The 27,015-nt window shown below is 38.0% G+C and overlaps 1 protein-coding gene across 1 annotated transcript in view; it reads right to left on the minus strand.

Moving 5' to 3' along the window:
• LOC121950863 (calcium voltage-gated channel subunit alpha1 Eb) overlaps positions 1-27,015 on the minus strand; it is a 75,263-nt gene that overhangs the window by 27,418 nt on the left and 20,830 nt on the right. The window contains exons 6-20 of the mRNA XM_088085594.1: positions 14,573-14,676; positions 13,420-13,578; positions 10,935-11,125; positions 10,759-10,862; positions 10,561-10,676; positions 8,389-8,442; positions 5,637-5,717; positions 5,269-5,478; positions 4,996-5,108; positions 4,205-4,317; positions 3,948-4,079; positions 2,382-2,451; positions 1,859-1,976; positions 754-821; positions 547-614 (exon numbers count right to left, since the gene is read on the minus strand). Of these exons, the coding sequence (XP_087941720.1) occupies positions 547-614; positions 754-821; positions 1,859-1,976; positions 2,382-2,451; positions 3,948-4,079; positions 4,205-4,317; positions 4,996-5,108; positions 5,269-5,478; positions 5,637-5,717; positions 8,389-8,442; positions 10,561-10,676; positions 10,759-10,862; positions 10,935-11,125; positions 13,420-13,578; positions 14,573-14,676 (1,701 nt within the window). The remainder of the gene's footprint in view (positions 1-546; positions 615-753; positions 822-1,858; positions 1,977-2,381; positions 2,452-3,947; positions 4,080-4,204; positions 4,318-4,995; positions 5,109-5,268; positions 5,479-5,636; positions 5,718-8,388; positions 8,443-10,560; positions 10,677-10,758; positions 10,863-10,934; positions 11,126-13,419; positions 13,579-14,572; positions 14,677-27,015) is intronic.

Genomic DNA, 27,015 nt, shown 5'->3' on the forward strand with positions numbered 1-27,015 from the left:
TACTGGTTATAGAGGTAGTTTCAGTAATGCTGCAAATTCAGTCTGTAAGAGATCATGCTTTTAAATCAGGCACATTCAATTCACATCCAGCATTATGTCATAAACATGCCTTTCTAACTTTGCATTCACCATGCAGCTAGAGGCATCGAGGAACAAATTAAAGCATTCCCCAGTTACACCTTGAACTGGTTCTCAGAGTCCACAGTTGATGACATTGTGGAAATCTTATTGGCTTCAGCTCACTGATTTTTTACACATCTTCTCTCCAGAAAAAGACGATCAAATTTAGGATCATCACCAGTTTTCCACAGCCATCCACAATGATTTTTCCAAGTAAGCCCAAGGCTGATTCATCTACTTGCATATGCTGCAAAAAGACCAAACAGTTTGAAGAATGGTGACAAATTTTTCAGTCCAATGTGGATTTTCCGTTTGCTCAAGAGGAGCGCTCATCTGAGAAACAGTCACACACTCACAACTAAGAACTACTCGAGAGTATCTCATCCTAGAACGCTCAATTTGTTAGCTGTTGAAACAGTAACTTACTCAGATATCAGGCCATCTCTGCCTCTGGCATATCTCTGGTTGAAGAACTCCTCCTCCTCCTCTTCATCCTGATAACAACAAAATGAATGTGCATATTAAGAGACAACTTATTATTATACATATATTATACTTCCATCATTGAACGTGGATACATGAATACATTTTTCTTTTGGTAAACTGCCAAAACAGTGGCAAAATAGTTCAAACCTTTGTCAGTTCTTGTGCGTTGGCCAGATTATCCACAGCGATGGCCAAGAAGACGTTTAACAGTGTGTCTGTCATGAAGGCAGTTAAGAACAAACACACCAAACTGTGGGAACCTTAAATTGTTTGTACTCCCCTCTCCTGTTCATCAATGCATACTAGTAAGACTGAGACAGAGTTTGCAAAAATCTCTTCCAAAAATCAATGGATTGAAACATTACTGCCTACTGTAACCAACAAATCCTACGGATGGCAAAGTATCCTGGCCACCCTGAGGCATGTCCTTGCAGGTGAATTTTCTCTGTTGCCATCAGGGCGTCGTTATGCATTACCTGCTTGCAAAACAAACCACAATACAAAATATCTTATCCCTTCGGCAGTCAGACTTCTAAATTCCCTGTAAGTGCCATCCACCTGTATACTGTGTGGTTTATATTGTGCTGTGTGCACTTTTTTCTTATCCCGGTTCCTCGGCTCCTGGTGCACTTGCCTGGCTGTATGTTGCAAATGCTGCTGTGAGTGTTTTTGTGTGGGTATTTGTTTTGTAGTTTCAACATGCTTTCAACTTAACTAACCCCATGTCCCATGCAAAGTCCTAAACTTGAGATTTGAATCCTGAATAAGTCATAATAATAATTTGATAAAATCTTTGGTCAGTATCCCCAAACTTTCATTTTGATACAAATAGCAAGTCAAGAAAAGTGTGGACAGTGTTATAAAAACAATGCCTTATTGACTGTATAGTGAGTCAGTGTTTATGTGACTTTTGGTGAAATGCCCTAAAATTTTATGTTTCCTGCCTTGTTTAAACTGGGGAGCTATTTTGGAGAGAAAAACAAGTAGAGTGGCACTATCTGGACTGTAGCTGGTTTAGTTATAAACTAATATGTAGTTACTAAGCCTCTGGTGTCGACTTTCACCCTCACTTAGGAGAGAACTTACACAGAGCTGGTGCAACCCAGTGCAGGCCTTTTCCATGTAACAGAGTATTTCTACTCTGTGGTATTGATACTTTTACTTCAGCAAAGGATCTAAGTATTTCCTCCCCCACTGATCGTAAACAGACTGAGAGGTTACATCGGAGCTTTTGAAGGGTAAATAAGGATACAGTTTCCAAACAGGGTGAGAACTATGAAGTAGATTGATGACCACATGCCATACTGTACTCCACCCTGCGAGCGAATCCCATTATACATCACCTCGTTCCAGTCCTCACCAGTCAGAATCTGTAGGCAAATGCACAGAATATTTAGCATAAATAATTACATTGCTCATATTTGATCGAAGACCTCAAAATACATAAAACAGGAGACATATCTTCTGTCTCTAAACCAGCTCAAGATGTGGTATTAAAAATGGCAGCGAGATCAGTAATTACTATGTGCGCTGATCAAAACACTCTTTCACAGTGTGGTTGGTTTTGTAGCAGATCTGATGTGGGTTCGTTCACGTTTCACTTGTCTGATATTCATGTGCGCATATGTGTGCATGGATGTGTGGGATGATAGCGGAGGCAGGGGGTGGAGAGCGAGCGAGCAGAGTTGTTTAATCTGCGCCTGGGGTGAGAAATATCCCAGGGTGCAATGTGTCATGGAGAGCAGGCAGAATGAGGGGATCTGTGGGAGCCAAACCTGAAACACTGTCATGATGGCAGCTGGAAACGTGTCAAAGTTGGTGGGAGTGTAATCTTCAAAGATGAACCTAGAGGGAAGGCAGATAGAAAGCGGGGTCAGATATGACCAAGGAAAAATAGGAGGAGGAAGACGAGGAGGAGGAGGAGGATGCGGAGCTATTTTCATCTGGACATGTCATTTCCTTTCCTCTTCATCATTCAAGAAACTGCTGTTCTGTTTGTGGGGTGTGTAGCTACTGTTTCAAAACTGCGGCATGATCAAATCTAAGGCTTAAAATCAGGGCTGTCAAATGATTAATTTTTTAAATTGCGATTAATCACAGAATTTAAATACTTAGTCACGCTTAATCTCATTTATCAATCATGTTTTTAATTCAAGTATTCTGCAAGTATTTTGCATCACAAAACAGTTGAGGTTTATATTGACAGGGTGAAGCAATTCTTACCGAATGTCTTGAATAGGATATAAAAAGACTGCATTGGACTAACATAAAGTCAGCGTGTCTGTAAAGCGGACTCGTGGTGGGCACCCACAGGATCCATTTTCATTTAGATATCCTGAGGTCAGAGGTCAAGGGACCCCTGTGAAATGGCCATGGCATAGCAAAAAATGATCCTAAATTTGGAGTGTTATCAGGCCCCCTTTCTGAGACGCTAGCATTAAAAAGTACTACTGGATTCCTCAGGAGCTCTAGTTTCAAGGCAAGGCAGCATTATTTGTATATATATATATATATATATATATATATATATATATATATATATTTGTATCCATATAATAAAGGATACAGATTTACAATAAAAGAGTAAAGAGATGAGATATGAAAGGTCAAATTAATTACTAAATTATTTAAATTTTTCTTTTTTGTTAAAATAAAAAGCATTAAAATAGCAGAGGTGCAGACAAGAGATGCAAAGATGCATAGATTAGTAAAAATGATATAAAATCAAGTTTAAAATATATTTAATTTGTGGGTTAAGTACGCAGTCAAAAAAAAGGGATGTTTTTTATCTTTGACTTAAAAGTGGTCACAGTTGGCGCTTATTTAACATCATCTGGGAGATTATTCCAGGTCTGTCTTGCATGATAACAATACGCTGCTTCATCATGTTTAGTTTTAACTCTTGGGATGGTCAGCAGGCCGACCCCAGATGTCCTGAGGGTCCTAGAAGGTTCATATGTCACAAGCATGTCAGAGATATATTTTGGCCCTGAGCCACACAGTGATTTATAGACAAGCAGTGAGATTTTAAAATTTATTGTCTGAGTTACAGGTAGCCAGGATAAGGACTTTAGAACTGGAGTAATGCGGTCATATGATACCAGTATTATCGCTCTAGCTTTAAAACTCAGCCCGGTACAGCGTCTCAAAGATGGTTTAGCAATTAACACTATTATAAAAAACCCAAAAAAACCCACATTAGGTACGGACCTTTATCGCATCGCAATTAACGCATTAATGCTGATACCCCTACTTCAGATATTTGATGAAAATCAGCACCACAAATCAAGAACAGAATCTGTCCTCATTAATTGATGTCTGTTTTAAAATCCTTTACTCACCTTCCTCCAAAAAGCTGCATCCCCAGCAGAGCAAACACCACAATGAAGAGAAAGAGAAGAAAAAGCAGACTAATAATGGACTTCATGGAGCTCATGAGGGACACAACCAGGTTCCTGAGAGACGCCCAGTATCTGATAGAAAGAAATCACACACTTATTTTCTTTTTGAACAGAGCTTTATGGAAACATATGCACAAATATTCTACAACCCAGGCCTGATTTAGCTGAAGTGCTGTGATTTTTCTTGTCCCTCTTACTTGGTGATCTTGAAAATTCTCAGCAGTCTCAGCGCCCTCAGTACACTGATCCCAAACGACATGCCAGGCCTGAAGAAGCCCCAAACCACCTCAAAGATGCTGCCAACAATGACCTGCAAAACATGTCAGCATTAAAAAAGTAATGTCCTCATCATGGGCTCCATCTTATAAGCAGCAAACCGGCAAAACCATTTCTTTATCTGGTGTAAATGAGATTTTATTATATTATTATAAATTGTCACTAGCGTAAGATGGCAGTGTCTGTATCTGGGTTATTTTGACTTCATTTTTATGTCCATCTTTATATACAGTCTCGGATCCAAACCCATAACACATTCAGGGTTGTGGAAGACTTATAGTTAAGCTGACATTTAAAGAATGCCTTATTAACCCTTTTTTCCCCTCTTTTATCGTACAACCAATTACCAATATATGCCAAAAAATACATTTGTGTTCATTTGTGTCATTTGTGTTCTTATATCAAGACCAACAAGCCCCCCTCCCCCTTAGTTTTAATCTTTAATTTCCCCTGGGAATTTTAGGGTGTTTATATATTATGTTTGTTTGAGATTAGTTTTACTTGCTGACTTATATTTTGGAAATACATTCAAAATGTTTGAATAATAAAAAACTTGTCTGAGGAGTTAATTCGTAGAAATCCTCACTGCTTCATTACTAGTAAATTAGGATAACCCATAACTTACTTTTTCTGTGATAAAATACAAAAACGTTTTGAGTCACTTTTTGTTTTCTTTTCTGGAGTCTGAATAGGAGATGATGAAAGACCTCACCCCACAGTCGAAGCAGTTGAAAGAGGAATGGAAGTAGAGCCGGAAACCCAGGCCGTACATTTTCAAAAACATCTCAGCCAAAAACAGCCCCAGGAAAACAAACTCTGCATAGTCTAGAGAGGAGAAAAGAAAAAAAAAATGCAATTAGTCAAAGGAGGGGATTGTCTGCTAAAAGCATTCATTAGACATGACCTGAATTATTTCAAGTAGTAAATCGTAGAACAATGTAAAAAACAAAACATAACAGCACAATCATTCAAAACTGAAACCCACAGAGGAAGATGGTCAGCCAGTCGGGCTGGTTGTGGTGCACGATGGCCACACAGATGGTGTTTAGAGCCACCAGACTGAGCACCATCAGGTAGAAAGTGTCTGTCTTCACCATGCGGCGGATGGAGATGCGTAACATGCGCTCTTTACGCCGAAGATAGGCAGCGGGGCCTCGCCGGCCACTGCGGAAGTTCATCCTGGATCGTGACATGCCTGAGAGAGAAAAAGGGAGAATCACAGGAGGGAGAGGAAGTACAGGAGGGTGAGGAAGTGGTCATATATAGGTGAAAAGTGCTTTATGTAACTTCATAAAGAAAGCCTGCTCTAAAGACAGTGAGTAACTGAACAGTATGAAATAGTAAAGTACTCACTGGCAGTTGACATGTCTGTATACTTCTCGTCCCCGGGTGCTCCTCTCCGTGCACCAGTCTTCTTACTTGCTCTCTTTAGCACTGAAAATGTTCCACATAAACTTACATTTGTAACGATTACAAAATATTTCAAATAGAAGTGAAAATAACATGAAATCATTCTTGGTACACAAAGATCTCCTTAAAGGAATACTTCAGCCACAAAATGACCATTAGTATGTCGATTACTATCCCAGTGTTCACTCATGCCTCCAAAGTGAAAGAAGATTCCAAAAAAAGTAAACATTTTTAATGAACTGAAGTCATTGGGGTTCATGTCAGCAAAAAGCAAAAGTATATCAAAACATCTGTTAATAAACTCTCACAATGTAATCTAACTCTTATTCGTCCAGTCTTATGCTCAGTACTTAAACACATACATTTTCACTAAAATGTTACTATTTAAAACACTTTTGCATAAACAATCTTATGCACAAATAAGTAGCACACCTGGGCAGGCGTGTGCATTTGCTTGTGCAATTCGTTGGTCTGAATTCAAAATTCAAATGCACACACTCACCCTAGCGCGCTAACTTGTTTGTGCGTGAGATTGTTTACGCAGAGGCCTTTTTAAGGATCCTCAAGGATTTCTCTGTTTTTTAATTTTTTTTATTGACCTTGGAGGCATGCAAGAAAAAAATGTTTCCCTTACAAATATAACATAGCACGGGATGAGTAATTGAAATACAAATGGTCATTTAGTGGGTGAAGTATTCCCTAAACAGTCAATAGGATGAGTTCTGACTTTTTTTTTGGTGTCATCTACAGCCATCACAGTAAACTGTCTCTATGAATCAAACAGTTCATACATGTTGGACTGAATTTATGCACGTGATTTACAAGATGTCAGCACCCTAGCTACTTAGAGGAGCAAAAAGAGGGCATGTTTGTCATATGTTTTACCCATGATTAAGTATGTAACATTACTGGAGTCAGCCTGCAGTGATGGCTCTTTAGGATTCAGTTTAAGCTTTATTCAGAGATCACAGGACTATCACAGACAGATCTAAGGTGCTTTTGGCTCCTCATGCACACGAGGGAATTTTGGCACTGTTGAAAGGTTTAATGATATAAAGGAGGAAGAGTGTTCTCAGTTCTCTCACAGGATGATTCAGTGACAGATTTTAAAGCTTATTTTGCCATAAATGCCTAAATTAATGAGTAATCAATTCAGAAAGAAAGCTCAAGGGACGGTCGCCCCCACTTCTCACTCATGAATTTCATCATTTATTAGTTTAGTTTATAACTTTAATTTCATTCTACCGCCTATTTTATAATGTCGGTTTGGCCATTTTTGAAATTTCTTTTTGTTCCCATGAGGGCACGTGATGCTGATGTTATCAGCCCATTAAATGGTCGTTAACGGTGTTTTTTAGCTGCATAGATATGGCTTTAAAGCGGCCTACGTTGATAGACTGAGGAAAATATATCATGGTGCGTCAGTTAAAACAATCGTCTCTGGTTAAAATGAGTCAACACTGAGTTTTGGTTTCACACTGGAAATGACCCGTCCATTATTCCTACACTGCCTGATGCAGACGTTTTTGCTCTGTATTCTACATCAGCTGACTTCTTCCTTTTCATCCTGTCAGAATTATCACGGCCACGAGGTTGCTGCCTGACAAGAAACATCAGCCGTTTAATGGCTTGATAATGGCCCTCTGAGCCTAGTATTAGGTGTGAGAGGGCCCCTCTAACTCCTGTCTATAGCCCTTTTTACACAGAGTTCATGTTTCTTTATGCCACCTTTGCATTTTTACTCAGAATCAAACAACAGTGACATCATAATGCTCCAGTGTGTAATTTTAGACAGCAAATCAGCATCACAGAAGCAAAAGAGATGTGTTGGGTGCAATAACAATCATTTACTCTCTCGGTTATACAGCAGCTGATCTCTTCTTTAACTTGGAGGGTAAGGAGCTCCCAGACCTCATAGTTTTCCCAATTTGCTAGCTGCTTTTTAACCAGCCCTGTCCATGGTCTTGCCAGCTGTTCCTTTTATACAGATGTTGTTGTGACACCACTGTAACTACCTCCTTAGCAGTTTAAAGGTGAGACAACTCTGTCCCCCTATTCCTCAATTGTATAGTATATACAGAACGATGAGGTAGCGTAATGGTGCCATATTCACACCTTGAACAGGCAGTGTTAAATGGGGTTTATAAAGCTTAACCACTGATAACGGCCATTTAATGTTCTGATATGCGATTTGCATGACTTCATCCATGCAGTTGGCATAACTTCACAATATGTCTATTGTTGTTCAACTTCTTTCCTTTCTTTTTATTTTTTAAAGATTTGATATTAAATGATGAATGTATGATAGCGTTCTTAATCAGGGCAAACACAGCGTGTCACTGCTGTAATTTTTACGCAAAAGTGACTTCCTCAGACGTGAGACCGAAATAATAAATTGCCTACACATGTAACGAGGTGCATGTCTGAAGGGAGCATTAGTTTCACCAAAGAGCCTTAATGTTAAATCAAGCATCAGTATTGTTGCCATGGTTACCTGCCGCTTGCACAATGCCTCACAGTACAGAGGTGGATTAAATGTTGACCGGAACTACGTCTGACATCTTTCAATATACAGTAAAAACAGACACCAGTGAATCTCATCAGACAAGAGTATATTTGTGACCATTGCATTATATTTCATAAAAACAGATACATGTGTAATGAGGCGTGCTTAGTGTAAAGTGTGTCAACTCACCATCTAACGGCGATCTCCCTGAATTTTTATTCTCCTCTGCCAGCATTACCTCCTCTGTAATACAATAAAACTGGAGGTTATACACAGACGTACTTGTTTTCATCACGGCACAATTTAAATGATCAGATATACATCACAGGGTTGTATTCTTTAGGACAAACATTTACAGGAACTGAGGCCAAACTGATGTAAACGCTGCGTTAAGAGGCCAGTATGACCTTCTTTAGAGAAAGAGCTCTTATTCTCTCTTACATTCTCGCAATATCGCTCTCTCCCTTTTCCCTCTCTCTTCCCACACTCACCCACATCCATGCACACATAAATATGCACACACACATTTGCATGTAAACTCACACTAATGCGCGTGCACACAAATTTAAGTCAGTGAGTCAGTATCACCTTTTTCTCACCCTCTATGTGCGTGGGAGGCTAGCAATGTAGATTGCCATTACACCATCGTGTGTGCGCGTGTGTGTGCAACTCAACGAAGCTACTCTACTGTAGATCTAAAACTGTGATTATAGCAGAGAGATCACTTTACAAAATCAGCTGCAAAAAAGACCATTTAGCTCTAAAATCATTGTGATCATACAAAATCTTCAAATCTTAAATCTTCTTAATTCATCTTTTGCAAGTCATTGTTTTCTCACAAAATGAATTTAAAAAATGAAGTCTGCACTAAAATTAAAGGAATAGTCTGACATTTTTCATTTACTTTAGTGCCAAGAGTAAGATCAATCCTCATATCTGTCTGGTAAACACGAAGCTGCAGCCATCCATGGGTTCTGCAGCACCTCCTTATAAAAAGGGGTGAAACACTACAGTTTGTAAACAGCTGGCTATTTTACAGTTTCTAACGACTGGGTTTTAAATAATGGTGCCTTTCAGAAAGATTTAAATAAAATAATTTTGCCCTTTGTATGATGTACAAATTATCATTGTACGGTCAATGATTCCAAAATTGCTGTAATGTACAATAACTTGACCACTGTAACAGTTACAATAAGCACTTATATTAGCTTACACATCTCATTTTAACTCATTTCCTGGCTCCTACATCTGTGTTCACACATCACTTCTCACATGATCTCACATGAGATCTGCACGTTGCTTAGACTTAAGGCTGATGGAATCACAGATGTAAGTATGTCAGGGTAGTTTTTCTGCAGCTCCTGTAAGTGTGTGCATATAAATATTCATGTGTGCACATTTATACTGTGTAGCATTCCTCAGTGGAAAAATGTAAAGACTGGAAACAAGGGGGTAAGCCTGACTCTGTCCAAAGTAATCCAAGTAGTGAATAACCAGTGAACCTGGGGGGTTTGCTGTTACTGTCCCTTTTGCTGGCAAGCATGTTTACAAACAGCAACCCACAATCTTCGATATCAGCAGGGATACTCAACTTGCTTTGCTTGGGGGCAACTTTTGCAAATGGCAGGAGGCCTGTGGCCAGTTGCAGCAGCCCCATACATGTTTCTCGGATTTAAGGGCATTCCTAGGATTTAAGGACATTTCTCTGAATTTAGGACATTTCTAGTTTTTAGGATGTTTCTGGGATTTTAGGACATTAGGGGCTTAGCTAGGACCTCTGTCAGGAGGTGCGTGGGATCCTCCACTGGCACTTTTTTTTGATAAACAAGCTCTATTTTGCTGCAGTTTTATGCACTCTGGCACCTTATGTATACTAAAATTACAAAAACAATTCCCTGTCTGAATCACTATATTTTCACTGTGAATTAAAAAATGGTTGGGGGGGCCACAAGGCATCCTATCGGGGGCCAGATTTGGCCCCCTGGCTGTAAATTGAGTATCACTGCTATACAGCGTACCTTTAACTGACCGACATGAGAGAGGTATTGATCCTCTCATTCAACTCTATACAATAAAGCAAATAAATGTATTCCTAAACTAAAGAACAAATCCTTTAAATGCATTTGACTGCTTTATACAGTTTAAAAAGAGTTATAACTGAATTTTACTTTCTGTTGTACTTAACTTAATTATGCATTTACATAAACAACATAATCTAGAAAAAGCTAGTAAAATGAAAGAACAAATCTGAAAAAAGTCACATAAGAGAGGTTAATCACTCACTCACTCACTCATTGTAAACCTCCACGTAACGTAATAAGTGTGTGTCTGCAGATGTAAAGTCGTTCTGCTGCCCAGTACCTGCCCTGTCTATCCAGGCTCGGTAGCCATTCAGTTCTCTCTCCACCTGCTGCTGGCGGCGGAGCTTCATGAAGGCCCGCCTGTTCTCCACCCTCTCCCTCTCCTTGGCAAATTCTCTGAAGAGGAAAGGATTTAAAGAACAATGCATCATACAGATAGAAACACCAGTGTTTCACACAAAAGAAGAGTCACACTCACCCAGACAGGACTCCCAACACCAGGTTCAGTACAAAGAATGAGCCAATAATGATGAGAGGAATGAAGTACATCCAGTTCCATGTGGTGCCCAAGGCATCGTTGGTCTGAAACCCACAATATTCATGTTACTAAACAACAACTGTGGTTCATTTTGTCTCAGCAGAACTAAAGCTCACATTGTAGAGAACGGCTGTCCATCCCTCCATGGTGATACACTGGAAGACGGTGAGTACAGCAAACAGGATGTTGTCGAACTGCGTGATGCCGTCATTGGGTCCGATCCAGGTGTCGTTGCAGTCATATTTCTCTGGACACTTCCTCACTCCGCAGGCGAACGCTAGCTCTGATGAGTCAACAGTCTCATTGTCTACAAAAAAAAACAAAAAACGTTTATAGTAACTGTTGCGGTCTTTTGTTGCTGTCACGATGTCCGTGGTATATGTTAATGACTCACACCCCAGTCATATCCTACTTTTTTCCAACCATTTATTATATATTTTGCTTGTTCTTGTTACACTTTGGTTTAAATATGGGTTAAACAAATTAGATACAACAATGCATATTTGAGCTATGTTGCTTTGATGGCTTAAGAAAAATAATTCGCCATTATGTTACATTATGTGTAGGGTTGTCCACGGAAGATAATTATGACAATATCATTATACACAAGATAATTCCTTGTGTGAATTGACTGTTTTATTTTGTGGGACCATAAGAAAATTAAAGAATACAAATATGTTCATATTTTTCCTGCTCTAAATACTGTTTATACAGGTTTTATTTCTGAATCCATCTTTAGGTTGTGTTGGGTGATGACAGTAAATGCTATGGTGTGGCTTGTGATTACAGAGTAGTTGTTGACTAATTAAGCAGTAGCTAAATTGGCCAGCAGCAACTCTAATAATACATCTCAGATTGCTGATACTATAATCTATGAAAGCCTGAGGTTCTGAAACAAAGACGTTCATACGCTTTGTTTGAGAACACAGAAAAAAACACACATTTGGTGAACCTGCTGGTAAATAGGTATATAATACAAGTACAAAAGCAGTACGATTTGCTATTTTGATCTGTGTAGATACTCATAGATAGCAGTTACATCACTGCGCCCCGTCCAAAAAATGTTAACGTTTAATAAAGAACAGTATGTTTTCCTATGAAAAGTAATGCATCACAATTCATATATTACCAACATAATCATGAGCTGGGAAATTGTGCATAACCCACATAATCAGGAAGGCTTTGATCGCATGAGCAATGCACTGACATTATCTGCCGCCTCACAGATCTACCTTTCTTGCTATTCGAATCTGTACAGATATTCATAGATATTCACAGCAGTTACATTACTTCATCCTATTCAAAAAAATTTAACTATTAACTTTTAACTTAGAACAAGTCAATTTACATTAAAATATATTATAAAAATATATGGTTTTTTTTATAAAGCAAAAACGTGATTACAGGGTCAGCCTCTCGGTTTAAGGCGCTTTGGTGCGTGTCATCCCCGTTCTCTCTCCCCCTTTGCTGTCACTCTCTGACTGCACTACAATACAGGCAAAAAAAAATCCCCCAAAATATTCTTTTAAAAAAAAAAAAGAAGTGATTACTCTATACGTTGAATGAATACTTACGCCCAAATTGGCATAGTACTAGAGTACTCATGCCCGTTACTACTTCATTCAAAACCCATCATGTGAATGAAAGCATTCAGCTGCTTGAAATACCGCCAGACGCTACAGGCGTGTATGGCCAGATTATTGAACGTTTTGTTGGCATCTCTGCACGCTGAAGTGCCAACTCTGTCAAATACACTGTGCCCAACTTCACCTCACCACAGACTGTATGGATTGTAGCTGCTGCAGTACATGTCATCAAAGAACATTTGCATTGGACTGGCTGTGAGCAAAACCATACAAATAATGTTGTTTATTCTATTATTTCTAGTTCTGGGTTCAAAAAGGATCAAATGCAGATTTCATTTGACTGGAGAAGTTCCGGTACTACTTGATATTGGGTTATTTCGACGAATACCTTAAAGGTTTCGAGTAATGATACCCTGCCCCACTGGCAAACCAGTCAAAGTGAATAATAAATAATCCAAAAACAGAGAATTACAACACTTCTAAAGGCACTGATATTATGATAAAAGCAGGCACACCTCAGGACAGGAGGTGCCCACAGATGGCGAGGTGGTCAAGCCAAAATCTATCCTTATACAATCAAACTGCTGTTCATCATAATGCTTTCCAAGCATTAAAAGTAGAGGGTGAAAACTGTTTTAACTTTAGTGTGAAGACACACTTTTGACTCTGAGAAATTGATGCCAAAATGTGTTTTTTAGATTAACGTTTAAAATAGTTTCCACATTTGTCCGCCTCCAAACTTTAGGAATGTCTTTTGGTTTAGTCTTATTTATGTTTAACTAGTTATTTAGCAGAACAATAAAACAGTCCCAGAAATGCAACGGCATCTCCAACTCAGTGAGAAGTATTTTAGGAGGTGGTAAAACACTCAAAACTAACTCAGGACCAAATCCAAAGCTTTTTCTCTTGTGACTAGCTGTTTACTTTCACACTGTCTAAACAAGAAATGAACATAAAATAAAAATATTTGTTGAGAGTGGACCGTCTTCTTGCTTTACAACAGAAAGAAACTTACCGAGGATATCGACAGACGGCAGGCAGGTGTGGTGAAGCTTCCCGCTGTAGAACTCCAGGCCGATGATTGCAAACATGAGGATGGCGAAGAACAAGAGAAGGCCGATCTGGAGCAGCGGGATCATGGCCTTCATTATGGACTTCAGCACAATCTGCAAACCTTATTCACAAAGAAAAAGACATGTTTTTAAAGAAAAACACTGAATTATTTGTATTGCATTAATGCAAAAAATGTATGTCAGTAACCACTCCCTTTTCTTAAAAAATTAAATTAATCAAATAGGGTAGATTTAATATTATTCTACTGGGACCCTATTTTCCTGTGTATGTTTTGGGGTCTAAATTTTGCTTTTCTCTTTTACTGCCTCAAGATGAACAAGACATTGTGGTAATAAGATGACAACAATGTAAAAAAAAATGCAATACATGTATTTTCAACACGTTATTCAGTATGTTTCTACAACTCTAAAATGGTTTTCACAAGTTTTTATTAAAACAAAAGTGCCAACGACTTCCAGCAAACAGTGTTCCCTGAATGTGGCAAAACAACTGCTGTTTAATGCGAAAAAAGACCTTGGTATCAATGTCAAGACTGGTCAAGACCACAGCTGTAGGGATATCAATTAACTGCATGTGCGAAAATGGAGCATTGTGTAGAGATGGTTATGTTAATTTTAGTTCCTTAGTGTTTGTTTGCTTATAGAATTCCCACTTAAAAAATGCACCTTTGCAATGTCTTTTGATGATTTATCAATACATTTCTAATTGTTCACTCGCACACACAGCATGTACTTATGTCAATAAAAGGTGAATGAAGAGCGATCTTTATTTGTTTGCTGTGGGTGTTTTTACGGGAATGTGGATCGTTCAGATCAATTTGAGGAGGGCCTATGGATTGTGTGTTCCACATTTTATCAAAAGTATGTCATGCAGAGAGGGACTGGTCTTCTCTTGGTCATGACTGGGTCTCTGTTTATGTGTTCTTGACAACAACGCTGCTGACACACACTCTCAAATGACTAGATTTGCTAAAAAAAATAAAAAATAAATCTAAAAAATCCTAAAAATTACCCACAAAGAAGAATAATTTTTATTTGCATTATAACTACAGTTTGTTTGACCTTACAGTGCAGGGTTAAAGGTCAGTGACTCACTGGGGATCCCGGAGACGAGTTTAAGAGGTCTCAGCACTCGCACGGCCCTCAGGGTCCGAAGGTCAACTGGGATGTTCATGTGGGCACCAGCAGTGGCCAGGATCCTGATGGACAACACACACACACAAGATGTATACTTGATTCAGTGATATTTTTGATAGTAGGATTGCTGGGCATATTTTGTTAACCTTTGAAACCTGGAGCAACGTCACTTTCCTGGTGCTGCTTTCAGATGCCTTTTACAAGTATTTAAAGCTTTGAACCCTGTGCAAATTGGCATGATATCTTTCAAAAACATGGAAAAGAAAAATTAATGAGCAACTGGGTACTAAATATTTCACAAATTTCAAGAAATTAGTATATTTAGAAAATTGTTTTTTAAAAAGGCTGTCTACAGAAGAAATAGCTAGGGAAAAACTATATTTATGCTTATCATAGTTACATATTTACAACTGAGTTAAAAAATTATTCTAATTTTTTAAGGACCCTTTCCAGGTCATTTCTTTTTCGTGCTCACTGCATTCTTCTCATGTTTTTGAAAGACATCAAGCCAATTTGCTTAGGTTTCAAAGGGTTAAGACAGTTACACTAATAGATATTATTTCTGGTGGCCTGAAAAGGAAAAAGACATTTGGGTTACAACAGAGAAAATGCTACAGGGACATTCATTAGCAGCTAAATTTGGCACAAAGACTCTCTCTTTTTATTGAGATTAATGTTTTTTGTCTGCTGTGTTTGACAAATATAGTGACAAAAATAGGTAAAAGGACACAAATGGATGCAACTCAAGGACGGTTTTGGAACTGAGTCATTTCAAAAGGAAATAAAGGGAAAAAATAAACTGATTTGTTGTCATACAGATGACTTTGGGGCCAGTGAGCAGTACAGTATATCTATTTAGTGTACCAGACTCGTATGGTGAGAGACAAAGAATGCACAGCTTCATACACCTGGCAGGCATCTCTACTCACATCTGCCTACGCACACATTGATGTCCCTCCTCCCACACACAAACAATGAAAAACAGCAACAGGAGCAACCAACAGGCAATATCTTACCAACGTACACCAAAAATCACCTCTGAGTGTTTCTTGTTGCGATGGCAAAAAAGGCGTTTTTATCTTACTTTCAATTGGGAAGGATAATATTAAAACAACTGATACAAAAGTGCTGCAATGAATCTGCCAAAAAATAGAACAGCCACGAAGCCCATTTGGTGACCCATAACCATCAAAGCTTTCACTGCGGAGAAGGTCAGTGTCCACTGCTAATCTGCTAATTTTATCTGAATTGTGAAAATTATCCTAGAATCATAATTATTTTTCCACGTTTTTACAGATTTCTCTCTCAGTTACACACAGATACAAATATACCAACTCATGAAATCTTTGGACAGTGTCGAGAAGTGTGGGGGAGGGTAAATGTGTGTATCTGTATCTGTGTGTGTGTGTGTGTGTGAGTGTGAGTGTGTGAGTGTGTGTGTGTGTGTGTGTGTGTGCAGGGGGGTAGAAAGCACATGGCAGAAACTCAAGTGTAAGCCCACGCAGAATCTCTCCTGAAAGCAGTGGGAGGGAGGCAGAGAGGCCACATGAGCGAGTGAATGAGTGAGGCCACGTTCACACTACTGTGGATAAAACATGAAAATGTGGTGAAAGCTCACCGTCTGTACCAGTGTTCAGGACCTTTTTAAAAAGTTTACTGCCAATACTGAACACTAAATCACATGCAGGACGACCAAGCAGCTGCTGGGTTAAAGATCATCTAAAAAATGAATCATATTAAAAGATTTTCGTGATTTAAGTGTTTGTTTTTTTCCATTCCACACTAAAATATGAGCTATTTGAGTTGTTAATGTTAGAGTGCTGTCATCACAAAGACGTGATTTTGTAGTAGTATTGCTCCACGTTAATGAGAAAATTGTGACAATTATGAAACACTCCAAATATGCCTATAATGAAAGACTGCAAGTTTTTTTCCAGCGCTATATTTTCTATATACCACTATTTGTACACTCAACAATAAAGGACACTTGAACTAAGTCTCCAATACAACTACTGAAGATATAATGCACACAGACACAATCCATCCCTCACCCCAACTAAAAATATATATACATAAGTATAATAGTAATAATAATAAGAATAATAATTAGATATATGTGTATATATGTGTGTGTGTTTGTGTATATATATATATATATGTATATATATATGTAGCCAAAAGACATCCTCTTTCATGCACTGGTCTTTCAGCTATTGTCTTTAAACAGATATCTGCACATGAAGCAGATAAACAAAAATTTGCGTTATGCAAATATATGAATAGAAATAAGTAAAACCTTACAAGAAATTTACATGAAATTTAGCACACAAAAGAAAGAGATTAAAAAGTAACAAAAAAAACAAAACCAGGAAAAGCTTGAAAAAAGTGCTAAAAATGTAAATGTTATTAACTTAAATTATAGAGTTCTGATTATTTTTTTAAATATCTATGTTTCAGAATTTTCTCCCTTTCTTAATATAATATAAATTTAAGTTAGGGGACACATCCTGGCTAAGTTGCTTGTTGCCTTTTTAGCAATGTTTTAACAGATATCAAACCAATTCCCTCAGGTTGCTTGTGAAATGTATCTAAAAATAGAAGAAAACTGATCTTGATCCAGGTTTTAGAGGGTTAATAATCTCCAGCCTCCGGGCACATCAGCAGGGTTATCTTATTAAGAATGGCACAATGTCAGTTTGTTGGTCAGTTGGTGGATCAGTCAGATTTAAGTTGAATTTAGAGCACACTGTAACATAAGTGGCATAACTGTACGTCAAAAGTCAGAAATTCAATTTACTGTGGCATGCATACTCCTTAGTGTGATGTTATTTCTATGTTTTAATTTAGTGCATGTGTCACAAGTGTCGTTTCTACACACAAATAACAACACAGCAGCAGCGGCAGAATATCAAATCAAATTAAATGTAAATTAATCAACACGACAGACAATAAGCACAAATTGAGTCTTTCTATTTGGCTTTCTCTTATTTTGTGGCACGAATGAGGACACAAACAATCGCTTTCACGTCAGAGCTGTTATTAGCAGTAATTGGGTTTGAGTGAGTGAGTGAGTGAGTGAGTGAGTGAGTGAGTGAGTGAGTGAGTGAGTGAGTGAGTGTCAGACAAAGAGATGACACAGCGAGAGACACTGAGACAGAGCGGGAGCAGAGGAGTGGGAGTCTGTTGAAATAGCCTTCAAACCAAACACACTGAACAAAGGCAGGCAGCAGCACAGCTCCTTCAAGGCGAGCAGATGAACAATTCATTGGAGGCCTCAAAATTAAAGCAAATATTCTGTCTGTTTGTGGTATCTTATGAATCATCCCTACACACACACAGAGGCCATTTTCTTTTGTTTAGTTTAAAAATTGTTTTCCTGCAGAAACAAAATTTACAGAAACAGCTGCCACTATCAGCCATATATTTATACAGTTTAGTTGAGATACTGTAGGACCAATTTTCATCTAACCTTTTGGGTAACACAAAATATTTTTGGAAAAATAAAAAAAATGGGTGGGACTGGTTCAAGTGACTTCATACGGGGTTCCAGGGGGTTCAGTTCTTGGTCCTGTTTTATTTAATCTCTACATTCTTCCTAAAGTTGAATTTTTTCACAATAACGATGTGTCCTATCACAGTTATGCAGATGATGGTTAACTTTACATATCAATGCCCCCTAAACATTCAGTGCATTGACCAGATCAAGCTCCAATCTCAAAAGGGACAAAAGCCAAGTACTTGTTTTGCTCATCATATCTCTACATCATCTAAAACAGCAAAATGAATCAGGAATATAGGTGTAATAATCTCTGACCTAACCTCTGTGACCACCTCAATATTGTGACAAGAGTAAAACAATAAAAAAAGATGAATTTAAAAATATATAAATTAAAATCTATTCCATAAAAAATTGCAGGGACAAAACAGTAAGAAAACAATGGGGGGGGGGGGTTGGGGGGGATTTAAAGAGAGCTTTAAAATCAAATCATTTCTAAAAGATACAGGTAGCCTGTATAGTGACTTTAGCAACCCTTATTTTTGTAAAATGGTCACAATTATACTACAAAACTTAGGTTTCATTAACAAAACTAGGTGGTTAGGTTTAGAAAAAAAAGCATGGTTTGGCTTTAAAGAAGTACTTTTGTTACTGACTTCACATAAGTCATGTAACAGACATATGTCATTAACTAACACACTATGTCACACATTCTAGCATATCACGATACACTGTTATTTTATATAAAAAAAAAGATTTTTAATTTGATATCTTAGACTCCTGGCCATAAACACCTTTAAAAAAAACAAAACTTTGGCATATTCAGAGCGGTTCTACCAGGATCCTGACAAAGAGAGAGAGTACAACATTTAATAACCTCTTAAATTCTCGGAAGAAGTTGCTTGCTATTCCAACAGTGAGAACAAAGATTGACAAACCCTCTTTTGTAACACCAAGATTGCCTCTAAATTTGAATTCATAACATTTTCTCATCTATAAAAGTTTGTTTTCTGTTTAAATGTTTGATTGTTCTGTTTTACTACATTTGTGCTTTGACTTGTTTATCCTGCATTTTCGCCAGCAACCCACATGAGAAAATCTAATTTTGCAGAAGTGAAGATTCATTTGGCAAGAATTTGTAATGAAATTGATGCAGGTGGAAAATACATCACTTTCAGGGCTTTCAGTTGAATAAAGAGACAATAAAACACTTAGGACAGCAATAAACACATGCCCCTCTACATATTCAACTCTGTAACAATCCAGCAGTGAGTTAATGTTCATACTGAGAGGCTAATCTCTTCCTCGTTGGCTCTTAAAGTGAAGCACTGTTGCACAGTATTATACCAAACTGGCTCTGGAGAGGCTGAATTCATTACATGCACAGAATGCAGCCTCTCCCACACACCTCCACCTACACTATGAACACCACCAAAAACTACAGTAATCAGCAGCATCACGTTGCTCACCATTTCAGCACAGCTCTGCATATGGTAATGTGCAGCTGAATCAACATCAACATAATGCGTCAACAGATTAATGGCTTTGAACTAAATCTGGGAAAAACATCAACCGTGCGTCTAATGGCAAAATTAATACTGCTCTGTTGAATTGGGATTATATAAAAAAAAAAAAAACATTTATTCATTATTAGTCATAGGATAATCAGCTGGGTGTATGTTTTTCCAAAGAAAACCCACCTGGGATTGTCAGCTATTGTTTGTTCAGTTCAATTATGAGTGTAAGATAAGTGATGAGATCACTGCAGACGTCCTTCAGAACACCTGACTTAATATGACTTTTTTTTTGAGTCACTGAAACACAAACAATTGAAAGTTTTAAGTTGGGCTGGTGCTTACTGGTTTAAATTAAGTAATAAATGTTCAACGCACAGGTATATCACACTAATTTACCACCATGTATATAAGGTTTCATGGCTGGGTTACCAAACTGGCCTCAAGCAATAGACCCCAGACCTCCAGTATTTGGGTTAAACTGGCTTTTTGTAAATTCAATACAAAGGCTGTGTGACAAGTCCCTCCTAAATGAATAATGACATCTAGCTAGTGTCAAATTGGTTATTTGCTACATCAAGTTGGACCGTTAAAACTTGAGTAGTGCCTCACCTAGTAGCAACTTTGGTAATGTGTAAATTGGTTAAAACATCTGTAGCATTATCTAATCAAAAACAATCAACTACCATAACTTTTTTAAAAAAACATTAGTGTCAAACAATATATCAAACACGACTGCCGATAATTATGTTGGAATTATTTGGGCATACATTGAAAAAAATTGTGTTTCAGTGTTCATACAGTTGAATAAAAATATCGGTGCAACCCTAACTGACAGCATTTAGCATAACAATTTACATAAACACATTTTATCAAACTGTGTCGTTTCTGTCCCATTACCGTTTTCCCCTAAACGGGTCATATATAAGCAGGCTAACATTAGCATTGCCAATTATCTTTAAGCGTCAACCTCCAAGGCTGAAAAATTAAGCCAACGTGGAGCTGACAAAAACTGCAGTTCTTCTAATGAATGGCCACTTGAGGCTGGCTCCAAAACAGAGCAAAACCCATCACAACCCAATTTTAAAATGCCCATGTTTACAGCAGAAATAAACATGTTTACAGCCTGACACAAAAACAGTTTTGGTCTCTATAGCTAATTTCAACATACATACTAAACTCTACAGGGCATACATCATTTGTATAACTCCTAAATCTACATTTTATTTCCCAAATTCACGCATATTTAAGGGCGGAGTTGGTTGAGTGACTGCGAGGCATTGCCACAGTCTCTGAGTTAGATCAACCCCTCGCACCTCCACAGCCCAAAAACTAAAAAACTTTTTGGTATATGCATCAGGGGAGAACTTCTCATTGAACTGACTAGGTGACATCTTGGGGTCCAGTATCAATATTTCATAATACATCCATGCTTATCTCAGTTAGCTAAAGAACAGTAACCTTGTTGGATGTAAATATTAGGTAACAATCAATCTTGATATATAAACTAGTTTGTGTGGTACGGCCCCTTTCAATTTAGTGATGCTCAAATCTCCATTTAGTAAAGACTTGCATTTAAACTGGGCCAAATTTGAACTTATGAACAGCTGATGCAACCAGCTTTAGGGGCCCACAAGCCCCTTAGGGTCCACTGAGAGCTATTTGGTTTCAGACTGATTTCAAATGTGTGAGCCCTGTGTCAAAATCTAATTGTTTTGTTTATATTTTCCCACATGGTGCATTTTCCCTCAATAAAGTCATATTAATGACATCACCACAATCAAACACTACACATAAAAAATGGGGCCGGGCAGTACGAAATCAGCACTGGTTGTGTTTTAGCTCTTATGGCAATATGACTGAATTTTCATGTTCTGCTGTGTGTGCTGTACTTGACAGGATCTCAGAGGTGACAGAGTTCATACCAAAAAAATTGGTTAATCCAGTGATACATGCTCATACACATTAAGTGATACAGATGAAAACTGCTTTGGCGGGCAAAGACAGACTCACTTCTGTGTGTCTGTCTTTGTGACAGATGGCTAATGAATCACTCCAAACTCCCACCCAGTTGTATTATTCATCCAGTATAAAGAGCAACGATTTTAGCAAAGTATCACACTGTGTAAGAGGGACAGCAGACTGAGGCAATGAGGGAAAGCTGATATCCTTTATACAATGTGACACCTAGGGATCAATATCATTCAGGTCGGATGAAAGAGTTGTCAGAACTATTCTTACAACATGAGGGCAACAGGTTCATGGGCAACAATTTGTACCTTCAGCCTGATAAATGGAGTAACAAGCACACACGCACAAGTCATTTGGGAGATATTTTACTGCTAATCAAAGCATCAAGTCCACCTGTGCCAATCTGTTTGCCGCAGGATATAATTGACCATTTTAGGAATCCGTGAATTAATTTGGTTTGTGGGTAAGTTGTTCTAGCTGTTGTCCTTTTTGCTACACACTCTTTGCTCAGATTAAGGATTTTAATTGAGCTCAGTGTCCCAGCAGATTCGCTTCTAGCAATTCATTAATATGAAATGGAATGAATGCCGCCAGCGCTGGCCCAGTGGCCTCAATTTTATTCCCAAACGGCCTCTATGACACATGTGTGTTTTCTTTTAAGTCTGACTTACTTGTGCTGTGCCACCAGTGTGTGTGTGTGTGTGTGTGTGTGTGTGTGTGTGTGTGTGTGTGTGTGTTTGAGAGAGAGAGAGGAGAGGAGAGCAGCATATGTGCTACCAGAAAATGTGTCAGATAGGTGGCAGGAAACCAGGTCGTCAGTTACCAGCTGTGGCTGGAACTGGGCAAGATGATCCGTGAGCTGCAGAAAGTACATCAACGACTTTGTGCTGTTACAGTGTAAAGTCTTATTTCGACTGCACAGAAGCCCGCTGACGCCCGCAAACATCTGGCTTTTTAATGCTATAAGAATTAGTACAATCAGCATTCAAATCCAGGTCAAATAACTCTGCAGTAGTCATGGGTATTTACTGCCTTCGACTCTGATCGGCATTGATGGGAACACAACACCCAGGTGAATGCACTAATGTCAGCTCCTTAACTGGCAAGATGCAATGATGCGCCATAACTAATTACTGTATGTCTCCTCCTAAGCAGCACTAAAACACTGATACAAATTAGTCTGCACCGAGTTTGAAAAAGAGACTGAGTAAGTAAGAGATACATAAAGAGAGGTAAGCACCTTTTTCATACACCTCTTTTCCTGCTGCTGTCTGCTATTTACCTGTTCTCTGGTCCGTCCATGACGTCGCACGGACACACAAGTGCTCAACCACCACAGTGACACATCAGAAGTGAAACAATTAGTCAATTTTTCAATCCGCGTAAAATTAATCGTCAACAAGTTTGATAATAGAGCAATTATTTAAACCCCTTTGAAATAACAAATGCTAAAATTTAGGTGGTTAAACCATCTCAAACATAATTATTTTCTAGTTTTCCTGAAGATAGTAAACTGAATTCTTTAGATTTTGGACTGTTGGTCAAACAAACACGCAATTTAAATATGATACCATGAGTAAATCTTGTTTTTTTGTGGTCACATGTAGGGGATGGAGTTGGGGAGGGGGGTTATAGAACAAATGCGTTAACTGTAAAAGTAACTGTTAAAAATGCATAGATGATGACAATAATTGTTATGCAAGACACATATTTCCAAGCTCCCACCAATGTGTTTTTTGGAGGACTGTAATTGGGTCCACACCACGGCTCGCTCTGAACTTCCTGAACTCCATCAAACTGTTACACAACTTGCCTAACTAGCCTTCGAGTGATATCCTACGCCAAATCTCTATTTTTAGCAACACTCATTTTTTGCATGCTTGATGGGCCGCTGGTAGAAAACAAAAGTTCTCTGCAACTGTGGTCATCTGGTTCGTTGCAGCAGATTCGCAGTTAAAGCTGTAATTGATAACTTTTATATAAAATATAACTTTATGTCATATCTGCTTAAAGTATGTCCACACAGTACTTAATGAGACAGAAAAAAATCATATTACTCTGCCTGCTTTATCACCTTGTAATACTTCTAATGATCTTACCACAGCTGAATGAAAACAAACAATGAGAGCTGAAGAGTCTCTGACACAGCTGTCAATCATGTCCATCACTGCTTGTGAACTGCTGTCAAACTAGGCAGATCAAATATGAATCAATATTCTGTTAATGCACTGTCTATTTCTCACCTCAAATGTTTTCAGAATTATATTTTAATGTACTGTTTAGCTGTAAAATTAGTAAGTTTTTGACCAGGCCACCATGTTGGAAAGCAAAAAACAAAGCTGTGCCCATTCCCTGCAGCAAACTTTCTAATTTTACAGCTAAACAGTACACTAAAATATGTTTCTGAAAAAACTTGTAGCTAGAAATACCCAATGCAGTAACAGAATTTTGATTTGATCAGCGCTGCCTAGTTTGACAGCTTGACCGCAATTCATGGGCAGTGACTGACATGACTGACAGCTGTATTAGAGATTCCTCGGCTCTCATTGTTTTGTTGTTGTTGTTGTTGTTCAGCCTCAGCAGATTTTAGCAAATGTCATTCGTAGCAATAGGAAGAGGAGGAAGGACGAGATTTTTCAAGACAAGTTTTGACTTGATGTGCTTTATTTAACAGAAATTGCCACCACAAAGATGGTCTCTCTTACGTCCCACTGTCAGTATGTAGTGACAGTTTGAGCAAATATGATGAAAAGTTATTTTTAAAGGTTACCAATTGTAGCTTTAAAGTGTAAAATGATTTATTTATGCAATACCTTGTTTAAAGATGAACTGGAATATACTGAGCATACGTATATATCACAAAGATGTGGATTTTGCAGTGTTTTTTTCTCTCTTTTTTTAATGTTTCCATAGATGTTTGATTTGAAAAATCCATTGCAACTATTTTAATTACTTCATCAAAGTAATGTAAATTATTACAGTTAATTCCTTTCTGATTACTTCTCTGAAAGAGAGAAAAAGGAAAGTAATCATATAGGAATCAACTATAATAATTTACGTTACTTTGATGAAGTAAATTATTACAGTTGATTCATTTTTGATTACTTTCATAACAAATGTTTTAAACAGGGCGATAAAGCTGAAAAAAACTCACAAAAGAAGGCATTCAACGGAAAGCATCGAAATGATCATATGCTACGCATAAACTTTTTACTGAAAATAATATATTCTGATGTAATCCCTTTATAATTACTAACATTTTGATCAGTTACTGTAATTTAATTTCTTTTTTCTCAGTAACTAACTGAATGCAATCACATTTGATTGTTACTTAATGCATTTAAGTAGTTAATATAAATTGAGTACTTTAAGGTTTAAATCACAGATTGTCCTGAATGCCTATGAAGAATTGGAAAAATTTCATTTTACTGACATGTTTATCAAGCCATGTGTGGTCAGCACTGCACGTCAAAAAAACTGTTTTAAATCCACAACTAGTCAAAAGGATTGTGAATAACGAGCTGTTGCTTTATACCAAACAGTGCTTTTCTTCTTCTGGCTAATGAGCCATTTATCGAAAAACTGAAAGCAAATGTTCTGTTGCAAACTTTGACGGATGCCTAATGAGAGAATTTCAAAGCATCCCACTAAAGAAGCCAGCACTGTTAAGGTAACAACTGTTCAGAGTCGATTATTAAAACCGACTGAACGCTTCAACCTTGCAAATTCAAATCTGTCAACAACACAGCTGTTGAGCGTTCAGGCCGGCACTAACTGGTCTGCAAACGTGATGCTGATGTGCCTTTTATGTAAGAGGCAGCGAGAGAGAGAGAGAGAGACACAGCGGGATAGAAAGACAGACAGAGAAATAAGAGATACTGAGAAAGAGAAAGATGTGGGTGTCAGGTTGAAATGAGATGTCAACACGCCAACAGCAATCTTCCCTGCATGCTGAATACTGTACACTTAGCCACAAACAGCGTGGTAACAATGCTTATCATCTGCACAATTAATTCACTAAAACCCAGTCTTAAAGGGAACAAATGAGGCCTCTCGTTGTGGTTTTTCTGTCTCCCCACGGTCCTCTCTTCCCCTTGTTTCCCCTCTCCTTTCTTCTCTCTGTCTCTCAACCATCCATCCATTCTTTCAATGCTTTTGCATAACATCTCCAGCGCTGCATTCACATTTAATTCACAGAGGTCCTGGGGGCGAACCGAAGCAGGTTTTAGACACAACTGCCAATCCACTTATCCACCCACCTATCACTGACTGCAGAGCCTGACTGTACCATGGAAACACACATTTCCTTGCATTTATGTGTTGTGTTTTTCTGTAGATGTATGTAGTGTGCTTACAAAGAATCAACAACATGACAACAATAAAGACCTTCCTACAGGCTCGACCGCTGCTAACCATGTGTAAGACATGAGGCGTGCGAGAATGAGGAGCTTTTAAAATGCAGTAAGAGCAGCACGCATGGCAACAATATTGATAAACGTTGACACAAGCAGCGTCACATGCATGAATGCACCAACATAACTTGACAATCAGTGTCTCAAAATTAATCTTTTGGTTCACCAGCCACAGCCTGGTGAAGTAAAAATGAATTCTGTCAAAATTAATTGCAGAATCAGTTGCTGAGCATTAATTTGAAACTTTCTTTCCCCCCTCCACTCTCTCATACAATCAGTGAAGTTTGTAATTCATCACGGAGTTCACCCAAATTCAAAATTAAAAGAGAGCAGTTGGAGACGTACCTCCAGATACATATGTACATACACAAACCCACTCTCTTAAGAGTTACACTTGGCATTTAAAAGGCTACTTTGCTGCCCTTCCACTAGATCAGCCGTCTGAAACTAACTGTTGAAAAGAGGCTGAAAGACCTGTTCATGCAAAAGTGGCAAAGCAAGCTCAGAAGTACGACATCAAGTGACATAAACATATATATATATATATATATATATATATATATATATATATATATATATATATATATATATATATATATATATATATATATATATATATATGTTTAAACAAAAGCACAACAGCACATGACAACCAAAAGCACAGACAGGCTATTTGTTATTTTTTGGGTAAACAACACCAAAAGAATAAAAGAAGGTCCTTGCTTTGTTCAAGTAACATTAGTTGTACTTCAGTCATGTTCTGCTTTTTTTTGTTGTTTTTTTCTATGTAATGTTTGTGCTTCATACTATGTGATATGGTCTTGAGCTAAATAAATGAATGAAAATAAAAAAAGAATCTAGAAGGTAGTTAGAATAAGGTTTGTAATTTTCTACATTTTTCTTGCAAACAAATCCCATGAAAAGACCATATTTGAAAATTGTACTGCTTCTACTAACAAGCATGTGTATCTTAAGCCTGGTATAGCTTATTCCTCTGTGCATACACCT

The sequence above is a fragment of the Plectropomus leopardus genome, chromosome 12 (genome assembly GCF_026936395.1).
Source record: "Plectropomus leopardus strain MGB_pleo_1.0 chromosome 12, ASM2693639v1, whole genome shotgun sequence".
Lineage (NCBI taxonomy): Eukaryota > Metazoa > Chordata > Actinopteri > Perciformes > Serranidae > Plectropomus > Plectropomus leopardus.